At 37.8% G+C, this 15,594-nt stretch overlaps 2 protein-coding genes across 3 annotated transcripts in view; one reads left to right on the top strand and one right to left on the bottom strand.

Annotated features, from left to right (window-relative positions):
* Positions 1 to 12,942, top strand: part of LOC105230656 (uncharacterized) — a 43,243-nt gene extending 30,301 nt beyond the window's left edge. For both annotated transcript variants that reach the window (XM_029552175.2, XM_049453762.1), the window contains 7 exons: positions 4,928 to 5,038; positions 5,313 to 5,446; positions 6,657 to 6,759; positions 6,850 to 6,930; positions 7,028 to 7,518; positions 7,596 to 7,892; positions 7,968 to 12,942. In XM_029552175.2, the coding sequence (XP_029408035.2) occupies positions 4,928 to 5,038; positions 5,313 to 5,446; positions 6,657 to 6,759; positions 6,850 to 6,930; positions 7,028 to 7,518; positions 7,596 to 7,892; positions 7,968 to 12,035 (5,285 nt within the window). In that variant the 3' untranslated portion in view covers positions 12,036 to 12,942. The remainder of the gene's footprint in view (positions 1 to 4,927; positions 5,039 to 5,312; positions 5,447 to 6,656; positions 6,760 to 6,849; positions 6,931 to 7,027; positions 7,519 to 7,595; positions 7,893 to 7,967) is intronic.
* Positions 1 to 15,594, bottom strand: part of LOC105230657 (uncharacterized) — a 93,325-nt gene that overhangs the window by 69,562 nt on the left and 8,169 nt on the right. The gene's annotated exons all lie outside the window — the stretch shown is intronic.

The raw sequence follows: 15,594 nt of genomic DNA on the forward strand, positions 1-15,594 counted from the left end.
TAACTGTGCAGTGTTATTTAGATATGCAAACAGGTTAAATAAGAAAGCAAATAATAAACGGAAAATATATGAAAAAGGAAGAGGCGATTCTACTTTTTGACTAAATACGAGCAACTGTATCTATAACACCTACATACTCACTTGTACATATATACATATACGTATCTATATGTAAACGATCAGTAAATCTTTTTTCCTCATTATACCCTGAACAGGGTATAGTAAGTTTCCCACGAAGTTTGTAACACTCAGAAGCAAACGTCGGAGCCCCTTTAAGTATATAGTTGTACACAAATGATCAGTGTGACGATCTGAGTCGATTTAATATGAGAGACAAGATATCAGCAACTAATAGTAAAAAATCCATATTACCCATAAAACCACTTTGGAAAAATATATGGTGAACAGCGTATGGCCTTCTGATGCCGATATAAAATTGTCCGAACAAGGTGAAGCGCAACATAACTCCGCGACATAATTTTCACAGACAACAACAACTGATTAGGGCCAATATGTAGTGGAGTATGCACTGAGAGCCCCACCAATTTAAATGGATTGAAGGACAACGGTGTGCACCACCAATTTTCACGTTGATCCACTTTGTGGCGTCATGTCACCGAATACTAACTGCCACATCGATGTTAGAAGAGGAAGACGGAACAATATGTGCAAAAAATCGGTGCAGGAACGACAACCAACGATAATAAATCCATTCAAACGAGGGGAATATGGCTCTTTAATCACTATTATTGAGAATTTATGTCAGCGGTTGTTACTTCTTAAAGTTGCAACCGCGCATTGCTTGCCTAATTTGTGGCTATATAATTTGCTAATGTTCATACCTAACCTGTAAGTTAGCTGAAGCCAAATTGAAACTTAAACACCTCCAAGTTAGGCGTAGACAAGCTCAACAGCTAATGTGTTTTTTTTTTGCAATTGCAAGGTGTTGTTGTTGTTTTTGTTGCCGGTGCTATCTGAGCTGCTTCGCTTTCACCTTTTTTGCAAGATATCTGATGACGTATTTCGTGTTTCCTGATCACTAAGCTCTAACTAATCACCAATTCAAAACTATAAACATTCTAGTATAATTCAGCCTTCGCAAAGACAACCACGATCCAAATCGATCTCTTAGGCGTATGCAATTAGAAAAACCAAAGATTAATGTTCAGTATTATTGTAAATACCACGGATAGTATCTTTATCCTCAACGCAATCTTATTTCAATTTAGAACTATTTTGGATCGATACATATACGTAGAAAAATTGTTTCACGCTTTAGCATCGCACTCAAATGCAATTGTTGCGTTTTCCTTGCCAGCAGTAATATCTTGTAATCGCCATAATTCTATGTTGGCTTACAACTTTTAGGCGATTTTTAATTAATAAAATGTTAGTCAATGCTGCCGTTAGTCCGACACATCTAACAGTCCCCATCCGCTAGCATCACGAGTATATTTCTATGGCAAGCACACACAGCGGCAACGCATTGCAACGGTTCATTTGCGCAAACTCAGCAAGTCTATAGCAAGCATGTGCTCGAATAAATGGAAGCGGCGGATATCTTTTAGCAGCTATGTATGTTTGCATTTCAATGCATGATCAACATTCTAAATGGTCGCAGCGTCCAATTAGAGATGGTAATTTTCTCATTGTGCTTCAGTTGCAATGCCGTGCATGCACGTATGTACCACATATGTATATATATGTATGTATGTATGTATGCATATATGCGGTCGTATTAGAAGTAAAACAGTTTGACTAATTAAAACTTGCATTTACGGTTTGAAAATGCCAATTTGTGGTTTATTGGCGATGCTGTTCCTCTTAAGATTTTCACTGAACTGCAGTCAATGCAAAGGCTTGTGAGGCTTACTCGTACTAACGGATACAACTGTAATTGTTTCACAATAATTATAACGTAACGTAACGTAAATCCATCAATAAGCTTAATATTTCTTCATAGTTTTGTCAGTACTTTAGTGATATTGGCTGTCTTAAGGCAGAGAACCTCAATGGTCTATAAAGTGTGATTCCATGCCAACGAGAAAGATTAACAATATCTGGTTGGAAAATTTAATTATGAAAAAGCTGCGATTGCTACTAACGAACACAAACAAATCAAGTAAGGAAGGTCTAAGTTCGGGTGCAACTGAAGATTTTATAGTCTTGAACCCTGCAAGAATCAAAGCCAGCGAAATACCTTAAAAGGCAAACAGTCAACCAGCGTATAAAAATCCAAGTAATTATATACATACATACATATATGTATGTATATACATACATATATTATATGTATGTGTGAAGTTGAAATTCTCAAACTCTTGTCACCATAATCCACAACAAAACTTCCACAAAATGTTTGTTAAGAAAATCGAAAATCATATTACATACATATCGTCACCTAAAATGCAAAATAACGTAACAACATTTTCTGAAATTTACAGGAGAAAGAATGAAACCTGTTATAAAAGAAACATGAGTTAAACAAAATTTAAATATTGGTAAAGACTGGGTTATATCTGATAGCAGAACCTTAAAATGTTGTAGATATGTACTTATATGTATTTAATTTGAAGTAGTGGGTCGTAATCAATGAAACACTCAATTTCAAATTTTTTGATCATACGTTATTTTGTATTTTAGGTGACGATATGTACATAGTATGTATATGAGAATTGGCTGTAATATCGATCCAAATTTATCTATTTTTGTCATATTAATATGCAACACACTAATAAAATGTTCTCTAAGGTTCATTAAGGTACCATCACCAAACATATGGAGTAAAGTCATCCTTATATTATAGGTTTTAGTATGTTGGCTAGGTCAAATTTTCCCCCAAAATAGGCACAAAGGTACACTGCTATCAGTAAAACACTCTCTTTCATGAAGTTATCTCACATATCGGCATATGTACTCATTGACTTCAACTCGGACTTCAACTTTCCTAAAAATAAGGGATGAAGCAATTTGAGCAAATCACTTTTCTTCAAAAATGAGTAAATTCGGAAGTTCGTAGCACCTCACATCTTCTTGCCGTAATTTCACATAACAGCTACATTTCCTTGCAATAATTTTACATTTTCCAACAAGCCATAAAATATTCTTATTCGCGCAAATTAAAAAATGTCATCAATCGGCCACGAGCTTGTTTACCTATCAATTAGGATCACTTTCGAAGCGGGACCACATCAGCCCCATGGTGCGAATGGGTGGCTTGCGAAAATAGCTGTGAACGCATACGGAAACTGTACAAGTTGTTGTTGTTTGGTCTGTTACATTTCCAACTGCTGTTCATGCTGCTGCAGCCTTGGGATATTCAACAGCAGCACAAGCAACGGTGATATTATCTCATCTTTTCAACAGGCAACAACACCACCATTACAATTTATTGACAACGTGTGGCAACTGACACGCAAGTAATCGCCATTTGATATGCATTTCCAACTTGTGGTTGTAAAAAGTAATTTGCCATTGTTGCTTGTTGCTTGTTGTTGCCATTTCAAATCAGCAAGTGAATATTCCTACTTTTCATTTCTTCACATTGTTTTTGCTGTAATTGCAGTTTTTGCCCACTTTTATTGGCGTCATCTTCCACAGCTTCTTCTCGCTACTTTTTACCTTTACACCTGCCCATTTATTTTTCTCATCTAATTACTAAAGAAATAGTATAGCAACAAAAACCGTAAGACGACGCTGCATGCTGTTGTCATAATTCGCCACAACAATGCCATCAGTTTCGCAGTCGCCACCGGTTCACAGTTAGCGCCGATTCACGTGCTTTCCATAAATTGCTAACGCAAGCATAGCAACAAATACGAAGCAAAAGACTGAAAGCGTTTGATAAATAAAAGTGAATTTTTGCGGAAAAATATGCGGTAACTACAAAAACAACAATGTGGCTTTTACATTACAACAAGCCGACAATGATATTGTAAAGAGCTCATAAAAACTTGGAGTGAATATACATTACACACATTTCTATGTTTACATACTTATGTATGTATGTACATACATATGTATATGCATTAATACAAATAGTAGGTACAATTCAGCATTTCCCTTTATTAACAACACAACACAGTTTCGCCGGCAGATGAGATATGACGAAAAAAGTTGGGAGCTTTAGAAAAATTAGAAATGCAAAAAATTATAATGTTATTAAAATTTTATTTATTTTTGATACTTAATATTATAAAACGTGAATGGAGTGTTTAATTTAGAGGCACATGGCTCTATCTGAGATAAATTTAAACATTTTTCATATGTACATACATATGTACCATGTATGTTTGTACATAGATACTTACGAGTATATCAACTATATTAACTTTCGATTTCATCGTTCTGTTCGCTGGGTCTACTGCTGCGGTTTTAATGGATTCAGTGCTCAAATAGAACAAAAAGAAAGAAGATATAAATACGCGGGTGTGCGATACTATCTTAGTTATTAGTCAAACTGCTCTTTCGCTCTGTACAGACATATGTAGATGTATGTGTATGTAGCTACAACCAGTATTTTCACTAATAAGTTGGTTTGCTTGTAGTTTTCCTACTAGGCGGCAAACGAAGTAGCTTTCACTGCTGTTTGTCATGCTTGAAAACTAAATAAGCAAAGTAATGCGTTGAGAGAAACAAAAAGAAACAATTAACGCCACAGATCATCAAATGAAGAAGAAATTAATCACATTTGCAAGTGCTAAATGTACTACGGCATATGCAACAACAACATCTTTATGCATTACCTCTTCGCTTAATTAATTTCGATTTATAAGTGTGTATGTGTGTAGATATGTCCAAATTGATTAGCCTGAATGAAATACAACAAATCGATAAAGTAAATAGTTAAACTCATGAATGATATATGTATGTATATGTATCTATGTATGTAAGTAACGATTCGTACGTTTCTTTTTACCATTTACAGAATGCACTCTTTCGCCGTTTGTAAGCGGTTCGGCGTCCGAGAAAATCCCGTTTGTGTTTCTACCATTGCGCGGCCAAATCATTTACCCCAGCAGAGAAATCAGTTTTCCAAGTAAGTTTACACTCCGTCACATACATATGTATGTATATACGTGCATACGCGCACACAGGTTCCTACCCGAGGCGACCTGTGAATATTTGTAGATGATAGTATTCGTGTGTTTTTTTTCTTACACCTATTTTTGTTTTTAGTATGTATATATGAGTAACGGCATTTACGTTGATATTTGTCATTATTGCTTGTTTAAATCTTAAAGCAAAACAAATGTTATGACAGCGTATGCGTTTTCGCCATTTATTTATGGAAATATTTTAAAAAATTGCAGATATTCGTACACCCGTGTGCGCAGTCACTGGAGCCCAATATCTCACCACCAACGGTTGGTCAGATCTGCGGAACCCCATCGATACGGACTACCCATTCCGTATGTTCCGTGACGAAGGGCGTACTTTCCTGCAGGTGAGTCCCAATTCTACAATTTAGCAATTCTGCGGATGAGCTGCGAGTACGAAAAGACTTCAGCAAAGAATTATCAGAGAAGCAATGTTGCAGGAAAACGCAAAAGATTGTGTAACAATTAAATCGTACATGCTTATACACAAGAGATGACACACAAAGCAAGAAAACCATTAAAGTGTTAATAATTAGCGCGTGCAACTTGTTGCACTTGCTGCACACATGCTCAGATACCATGCTTGGTGAAGAAACTAAATTTTTTTAAATAAACTAAATGATCATGCGTTTACTTCAAAAGCTTCAACTGGTAATAACTTCACTTAAAAAGCTATCAGCTAAAGCATGCGAAACTAAAAGGTAAATTTAAAGAAGAAAGATAGCCGCATACCTTAATAAAAGCGGCCGACGCGGCATCCCCAAATCAAGCGACAACTTTACGTCAAATTCTAACTTAAATTCTAAAATTAGTACGAAAGAAATAAAATGTAAATGCATGAATTTACTAATAATACTTTCTTTCATTCGTACAAGCATTAAAAATCGCACCTAAAGAAATATTTGAGAAAAATAATGAAAATTATTAAAATCGAATTTTTCAACCCTCAGCGTTGCCGCCGCGTTTGTTTAGTTATGAGCCATAGAAAATCTATGGGCATGAGAATCTTTTGAACGGCATTAAAAGTGCAGACTAGAATAATATTGCAGATAGAATATCACCTACCAACCTATCTTTACTTAGTTTTGTCCATGCCCTGGTTTAGACCCAACCAAAAGTCATAAAATTATTCAAATTAATAGGTTTCCACTTAAACCAAATTTAACATTTAAAAATAAAACAAACACTTCAACTTTAAATATTGAACAAACGTCATAATCATTTAAACAATGTTTTCGAAATACATATGGCAGTTAGTCGAAAAGCATCTTTCGCAAACGTCAGAACGTTATTTCTTTTATTCGCTAAGCTTGAAAACGATTGTAGTAATTTGGAGTGTGAAATTTCTTTAAGACATTTTGTCATATTTTCATATCGACGCTGGACAACGCTAATCGAACGGTTAACGATGATTATCTCAGAGAAATATATTCTGTGGTCGATTTATATCATAAATTTCACTATTGACCTATATTCTGAGTATTTAAACATCGAAATTAATCGAACCGACCAGACCTTCACTATTAAATATGAATTAAATGTGCTTAACTTTTTCAGTGGCTGGGTGAACCGGATTTGCGCCACAAAATGCAAGGTCGACTCATTGTGGTGCATTTAGTCTGTCGCGACATGACAATTTCTTTAAATGCCACCAGCAAAGGTACACACACATATTTTATACATACATACATATGTATAATAACAAAAATTCAAAACAGATAATCTAATAGAATTTGAAATAATTTCTTAGACCACATGTTGCCACCAAAGAATGTCTACTCACCTTGTGTTGCCTTTCGCGTCAACGGCACACCAGTTAAATACACTCACAGTAAGTATATTCATCGCTAGCAGTATAAAATCAATCACTTTTGATCTTATTTAAATTAAATCACAACATTTTTTCACTTTTAACCACCAATTAACAGATGTCTCAGAGGTCCTCTTCCAGTCGGAAACTACGTCAACACTGGCGTCCACTTCGGACGGCATGTCCACCAAAGAGTATGTGGTAATTGCAGTTTGCAGTCTGTTGCTTGGTCTTATTTATGTTGCCTCAGTATTTCTGTACCTGCACATGAAGAAACGAAAGGGTCGTCACCAATCGCCGCACACACGCAACTCTCTCGATGACATGAACAATGAAATAAATTATCCTAAAAATGACCAAGTGACATTCGGCGCGCCTTTCAATCGCAGTGGCAGCATTTACTCAGCCACTAGCATGGGCACATCAAATGAGCCACGTTCACGCACTAGCATTGGAAGTTTGAAAGAGGAAATGGGCATCGTCAAAAGTAATCCTTTATTGCAACACTATCCCCAATTGAGCGAACATAATTCGGGCTTTGCTAGCGACATATCGAATTCGAATTCCGAATGCGAAATGGATGGTACTTTGCAAGAAAAACTCAAACAGGTATTTTGCATGCTTTGTGCATTTTCCGCCTTATTATATATGCTTGAGGATATTGAAGCGTTTGCGTGACTTGACAGATGCAGACATCGGCACTGGTTCATCCGCAGTTGGGAGGTATGGGAAAGTTGCACAACAGCTCACCGAACGGTTCGCCGAAGAACGCGAAAGATCAGTCGATTGCTGAGACAACACACGAGCCGCCATTATCATCGTCGCCCACACAAGAGACGGAATGCCTGCCGGTAGAGAATGTTTCGATTGTCGAGGACATGATGACTGAAGAGAAATTGGAACACTTGAGGCAAATGATGAACGGTAGTGTGCGTAAAAAGCTTTACTTTAATCCCGCCTACTTTGAACCACATTTATTGGCGGTAAGTGTGAAGGAAAAGTTAAAGATTAACTAACTCACATATTTCATTCTTAACTAACTACTTATGCATCTTCAGCAACCTCCACCCGCTGCCATTGAATTCTTACACAAAATACGTGAGGTAATTGCAATAGCGAAATATAAAATGGCTACAAAAAGATACCAACCATCGCTTATTATGATACCTGAAGAGGGGACACAACGCTCTGATACAGCCTCTCTGTATGGTTCAAACCGCCAACAGTCGCCGTCCGAGTGTCAAGGCTGTGCGAATAATCGTTGCAGCGGCCATGTGAAAAATTGCGGCGACAAGCGAAATAGCATCGAAAAGTGGTTGCAGACGGTGACTAGCAATGAGGGTGACGGTAACAGTGAAAACACTCAAACACAACCCTCCAGCAGCGCCAATGAACAGTCACAGACAAATAAGGCTCAACCATTAGAACAGCTACTAAGCGAAAACATCAGGCGCCAGTCGCTAAGCAGTTCTTCGCCATCGCTCTCAGGTCTCTCACATAGTTGCAGCGGTCAACGTGGCACATTAAGTAAGGAGACCACGTCACCCAAGCAGCGTCCTCCGCCACCTCCCATACCCACTGATGCCGCAGATAGAATTGATAATATTAAACGCCATACAGTCAACTCAAAACCGACTGCACAAGGGTCATCTGTAAGTGACATAGATATCATTAAAAGTACGTCGTCGGTTTCCTACCAGCTTTATTGCTCCAGTGTTTCTACAGATAACTCTGTCAATACACCCGTTAATAATAATTACAGTAAGGCATTTTCTGCGCTCTCTGCTGCAGCCAGTATATATGGTTTCGCTGAAACTGGCAGCGAGATTTACAATAATCCCAAATTTTCACTTCATGACTCTCCATGCTCATCACAACGTGGACAAGATTTCGCTTCTCATCGATCAAAGTCCAATGCAGTACGCAAAAAGAGCGATGTTTTTGATATCTACGATCCATCTTCCGTCAGCAATTCACATTGCCCCGCTGGGCACCAGCAATATGATGTTATGCGCAATTCACTCAATCGTGAGTATATTGCTGCTTTTAATGCCAGTACCGGTTTCCATTTGGATATACCAACACCGGACTATGATAGTACAATTGAAAAGAAAATCAAAGACATTTATAACAATACACAGAGCAGCGTACCATCGGTACCAACGCCTGACTACAGTACCCTGAGTCGCAAATCGCTCAAACAATTTCAACCCGATTCGCCGATTTATAGACGCAAATCACCACAATATCTAATTGTGGATTACGAAACCGATAGTCTAGAGCGATTGGAGGCCACTAAGCGTAAAAGCTCTCAGTCGTCCTCGTCTCCCTCATCCGATGTGAGCTCCCAGCTCAGCCCTAGTCTAAGTACAGCATTACCGCTTGAGGAAGAGTTAGAGATCAGTCACACAGTCTACGACAAATCAAAGGGGTTTCGTCCAGAGGCTGGACTGAAGAAAAAAACTTTAAACAAGTCAGACAGCGATAGCAGTAAACAGAAAGAAATAGCAGCACGTATTAAATATGATACACCGTTTCGGGGCAGTATGACCATTGAAGTAGAACATGAACCTCAATCAGATATCGAACGCTCTACAGATAGCGATCAATTTGAGCCTGATACATTAGATCGCAAGCCGAAGAAGCAAAGCTTCTGTGATGTGAACGCCTGGCCGGGACAGGCCTTAAAAAAGATTCAAAATGGAGATCAGCTAAATAATTACACCTCGCTGCCTGTGATGGGCTTGCACGAAACGCATAATGACATGCATGGACATCAATCACCATTAATGTTGCGTTCAAGTAGTTCATTTCGAAGTCAAAGCAGCCATGGCAGTGGGTGTTTTCCGGCATACGAAAGCCACGTCTCGCCACGTACAAGAGAATTAGTCAACGAGCTGAATGATGAACGAAGGCCCAACATCAATAGCTTACGAGAGATTTATCAATCGCCATTGGTACGACAAAATAGTCAATCAAGCTGTAAGTGTGGAGGTCAATATGCTAGCGCACAAGAGCTCGATTTAAGTAATGAGCAAGGGCGTTTACTTACGCTCGAGGCTAAACAAAAGCGGCGTCAACAAATCGTTGAATCACCTGTCTCACCACCACCACCCACAAACATAGAGATCTCAAATGCAGCATCTAATAAAACAACTATTAAAATTAGTACACCGAAAGTTCGACGCGTTGCAGAAGCTGCAGTAATTAGCCCTCATGTACATTCTCCAAAGACGACGCCGCCCCCACCTCCTAAGAACTTTTCGGTTTCGTCAAAGAGTTTCTACGAACTAACAAAACACGTAAAAGCTCCGCTTACACCAATGCCTACCGCAAGCCGAACGCCCTCCCCTACTCCCAGCAGCACCCTGAACAGCACAACTACCAGCAAAGCGTCATCTTCATCACTGGGTGAAAATAAACGCATCAGTCGTTCACCGCTACCATTGCCTCCACCACCTCCACCCAGTTCGGCATCCACCACATTAACAAGTCAACGAAGTCACGCCTCTACACGGCACTCGCATCACGACCATCATTACCAGAACCCCAATCCCCTCAATCGCCAACACTTTGTTCATCACTCCACCACCAGTACAAATGCTACAACAACAGCCACTGAAGAGGAGACAACGAGCAATCATAGCGAATCCACCGAGATCACGGGTGTATCGGATAACTTACCCAACTCAGAATTTGATGGTTCATGCAACAATACGCTCTCCAGTGTTGCACATGATGAGCAAACAGATAAACCGAACCCAACTGATTCACAAGAATATTTGAGCAGTCGCGTTAGTTTCCACAATGACAAGCATTTAGATTCACCACCCACAAAAACAAAATCTAAACACATTGAAGATGACTATGGAACAATGTTCAATACGGAGATCAATGGTTTGCGGGGTGACTATAGCCTTACGAAGTACATGAACCGTCGAAAGACTGTAGATCCCGCTGAAGAAGACCAGATTTGTCGTAAAGATATCGAAACGCAGCTCGAAACGAACAATAATATTAATAATGCGAAAATTTGCGAGTTAGACAACAGCAAATTAGACCTGCTCTCGATTGGTTCACGTTCGAATCGTAGCAGCAGTCGACTGTCCGATCGGACCAAGGAACTATATAGGAATGCTGGAGTACCAGTCGGCATAGCATATCCACAACGAAGCACAGCTTCAAATAGTAATAGTGCCAACTCAACGCCACCACCAACTGCACAACCACCAATAAGCACAATACAAACAGTTTATCATTGTGAAATCGAGCCTGTGCAGTTGTCACATGGAATGCAAATTGCAATGGGTCTCAAAGATCGCGCCAAAAAAGCCAAGGATCTCAAGAATGCATGGAAGAAGTTCGTTAGCATGGCTGCTTCTAAATTTAGTCCAACACATAGTCCAGCACCTCCTTATGATAAAAAGCCGCTTGGTTTTCTGGAGGTGCTCGACCGTGACGAAGGCATATCCTCGCTTATTGACGAACATCCACGAGTATCTTCCCCAAAAAGTAATTACTCTGCACCTACCTCTCATAACTATTATGGACAGCGATTCGGATCACGTCTACAAGAAATGGACAGCGGTTATATGAGCGCCGATTCGGGTGAAGTACACAAACGTAGCTTCTACGATCGTTACAACTTTAAAAAGATGTCCGGTCGTGATCGCATTATACGCATAGATACAATTGAAGATAATTCGGATGGCGACAGTACTTTAACCGATCGTCACAACGGTATGACGGCATCTATGCGACGTGGCAGCATATTAGATAGCAATCGGTTTGAAGATTTTGAGCACATGGGTGAACCACCGGAAGGGGAGGTGGCACTAATGAGATGTAATGTCACAGCCACGCAAGATTCTCCAGAGGCAGACTCAAGCGATGCTGAGTCTGACAAAACACTGACTCAATCGAGTGGCGCTCACTTAGACACAACGCATATGGATGCTTTAAATGTATACTCATCTGAGGAGGAAGAGCAGCGAAGAGACAGGAAAAGCCCATCATATGGCTCCTCGGAGACAGATGGTGAGACAAATGCAGAAGATATGTGGGAATCGGGTGCGGAAAGCATTGAAACTCATTCTGTACTGTACAAAAATGTGAGAAATAGCTGAAAATTGCTTACGCTACGTTAGGCTTAAGAGGCTATTCTAATCTAGATATCTAAATTTGAAGCAATTGACGGTAAATCCATTTTTTATTCAAATTTCAAAAGTACAGAAAGAAATTTCAAAAAAATTATGTGTCCTCTAAAATTATTTGCAAAACACAATGTACAAGAATTGAGCAACAGATGAAAGTCTAATTTCAAGTTTTCATGTTCTTACTTCGTTTAGTTTAGCTTTAAATAACTTTGAGCAAACAGCTTGTGCAATAATTACAAAAAAATCCCAAGTGCAATAACAAAGGTCATATCCTTCAGGAGGGTTAGACATCAGACTGTAAGTTCTAAGTAAGTTCGTTGAGAGAAATAGTTGGTAGTGTGTGTGTGTGTAGAATTTAAACGAACAATGTGATATTTTCCGTTGTCTTTGGCCGGAAACGTGCAATCAATTTGTAGCCACTAAGTGCAATAAAAAAGATTTATCAATAATAATTTCTTATTAACAGAGAGTACTGATATAAATGTATTTAAAAGTAGGCATTTATTGAAATAATTAAAATTATAATTAATAAAAATGATATCTATTGTGTAGTCCATACAAACAATGCAGGCGCAGCTATGAATTCCAAATAGTCCAGTAATAAGTAGGAGCGGATATTGGCTACTAAGTATGTAGAGATACTTATAGTAGATATACCATCTACAACTCACTATTTAATAATGAAATTTTAATGTTTAGTGCATTTGGTTTTCTCTTATTAATAACATAGAGTAATGTACGAGTATACATAAGTTAGCACATACGGCTTTGACATTATGAACTTTGAACAAATGTCAATTAAATATTATTTTAAAGTACTAAAATAAATAAATTTTAAAATGAATTCATTAAAACCAATTATAAATAAAATGTTTATTTTAACAATTTACTTATATAACTTTTTAGAAAATTATAGAATAAGATTATATGTATGTACAAAAAACGGCATGTTTTGGCAAATTTTTTTGTGATGTCACAGTTGAAACCTCTTTATTAAAACCAATGGGGCTAGGTAAAACCACCTCAGTACAGTCGAACCCTTAACCGTAAAATAAAAAAGTTTTCCATGCACACTTCATTTCAATCGTTCAGTTTTCTTGACAGCTTATGTAGTCCGATATCGACTGTTTCGACAGATAAGCATCTTCTTGGTCAGAGAAAGACTGGTGCAAAGTTTTAGATTAATATCTCAAAAACTGAGGGACTAACTCAAATATATACAAACGGACGGACAGCAGAGGGCCATTGCTAAATCGAACCAGCTCGTTACGCTGATCATTTATATACACATAGTCCAGTCATTTAAGCTTAAATTAGGTAAGAATCTCGGAATTCGAGATACCCAGCTGTAAGTCTGCAAATACTTGTATATTGACACCCTAAAAGTTGTCTCAAAACCTACATATGGTAGGGTGTACACAACTATTAAATTTCAAGGTCAACGGGCACAAAAATCGGTTTTTTGCGCTTTTTTTATAAGTATTTAATTTCCTATAGGTTTTTTGCTATTTGTATTTAGTATATTGTAGAATACAAAATTCTCTACAAATTTTATTTGAAAAAAATTTTCATATGGTGAATCGTTTTCGAGATAGAGGTCGGAGAGCGCGCGGTGACAGCATCACTTCAGGTCAACCGGTGCCTCCAGTCAAAAACGCGTCATATATGTATATGTAGTTGATGAAACTTGCTTCATTCATAAAAGCAGACACCATCACATCTTCCCTAACATGCCTTTGCCGACGAGCGTCTTTTCGCGACGGCGGCAAAAGCTAAAAATCATAAATTGAACAATTTCTGATATTTGTATGAGAAGGAAAAAGTGACAACCCCGCAAATATAAGTATAGAATAAAATTGACAACATAGTTTATTTGTCGATTTTCAAGTCAAGAAATGTGCCAAAGCAAATATTCAATATTTCTCTGATTTATGTGTACAGTAAATCCGGGTTAAGTAGTATTCCGCTTAAATGAAAATCATCTCTCTTAACTGCCCATATCTTGCTGCTTCTCAGGGTTTGTTTTTTGAAATACATAGAAATTATTGTTTTAAGTACCACTCGCTTAAGTATTCGCACTCGCTTATGTGCCATATTATATTTTTATTTTTACAAACCACAAGCATCTGTATCTTTGATTGTGGCACATAACCGGGATTGACTGTATTTGTCAAGGAATGCAAAAATATTTTTAAGCGGCTAGCAAAAGTCTGCGTCGATATGTATGTACGCTCATACAAATACATACATATCATACGGTAAGGGAAGCAGTGGCAATTGGCGATTGTTCGTTTGTGTTTTCGGCACAGTTCGGATTTTCTACCAACAACACAATAATGTGACGCTTTGTCGTCACGTCAGTTCTTCGACACATTGACTCTTTGACATGAAAGCAAAAAATGTGAGCTTCGCCATTGGTTGTCCGTGTCAACGGAAATTTCGCATGAAGCATTGAGTGTCCATATTTACATACATATGTTGCATGTAGACAAATTTACAAACATTATGCGTATGGTTCTTTTATATTTGTTTACACATAATTACATACATATATGGGCAAAATGTGCGGCCGCTTGGTCTTTTAACATGATATCGAAACGATTAATGACCAAAGCAAATATATACATACATATTTATGTATGTAAATATATGTCGTATCAAACCTAAGTATATAAAATGCATATTTAGGTAGTAATAGAAATCTTATTGAGTTATATACATATGTACATACATATTTGCTAAGTTTTTATGAATTCATCATAAAATAGGTAAATTTTAACATAACTATGTACATACTTTGCTTTGATACCAAATATATGCGGATCATATATACATAAATTATATGCCGAGTCGGTTGCGCATGGGAAATAAACGAATCTGTAGGCATAAATTTGTTTACATTGGAATTAGCATTATTTTTCTCATTTAAAACTGAAAATGCTCAATTCTGCTATTTTCGTGGTGAAACACGCTTATAATTTGTCTGTGGTGAAACTCTTCCATCTCTGCCGAGTTAGCCAAAAATATTTTTACGTTCTTCGCACCGTGAACCTTCTCCATTATAAACGTTCTCTGCTAAAAATATACGATCTCTGGTGTACGCTTTGAAAGGTTGTGGCATTGACTACAAGAAAGCTTTCAGTATTAGCTAATACACCAACCCACTGTGACGGAAGTTATGTACATTTCGCATTTCAGTTGGTCAAGACAGCAAGCTAAATTATTAGTCGAGGCTGAATTAAAATTCAATAATCTACAATGATTAAATAATAGATTTCAGTTCAGATTCATTAGTTACCTTCAAATAAATATACATATGTACGTTTGCAATGAATATACTAACGTATAAAACGAATAAAATAGCAGCTTCATATTTTCTATACCTTCGCCCACTAGCGCTTGGAAATTCACAAACCGCTAACGTTTACATGACTCATTGCGCATTCAGTATGAACAAAACGCAGAGTCGTGCCAATCTATAAGCTTTACAGCTGCTTGCTAGTTACAAAGCAAAGACCAGCTTTCCAAA

Source organism: Bactrocera dorsalis, chromosome 3 (genome assembly GCF_023373825.1).
Source record: "Bactrocera dorsalis isolate Fly_Bdor chromosome 3, ASM2337382v1, whole genome shotgun sequence".
NCBI classification, from domain to species: domain Eukaryota; kingdom Metazoa; phylum Arthropoda; class Insecta; order Diptera; family Tephritidae; genus Bactrocera; species Bactrocera dorsalis.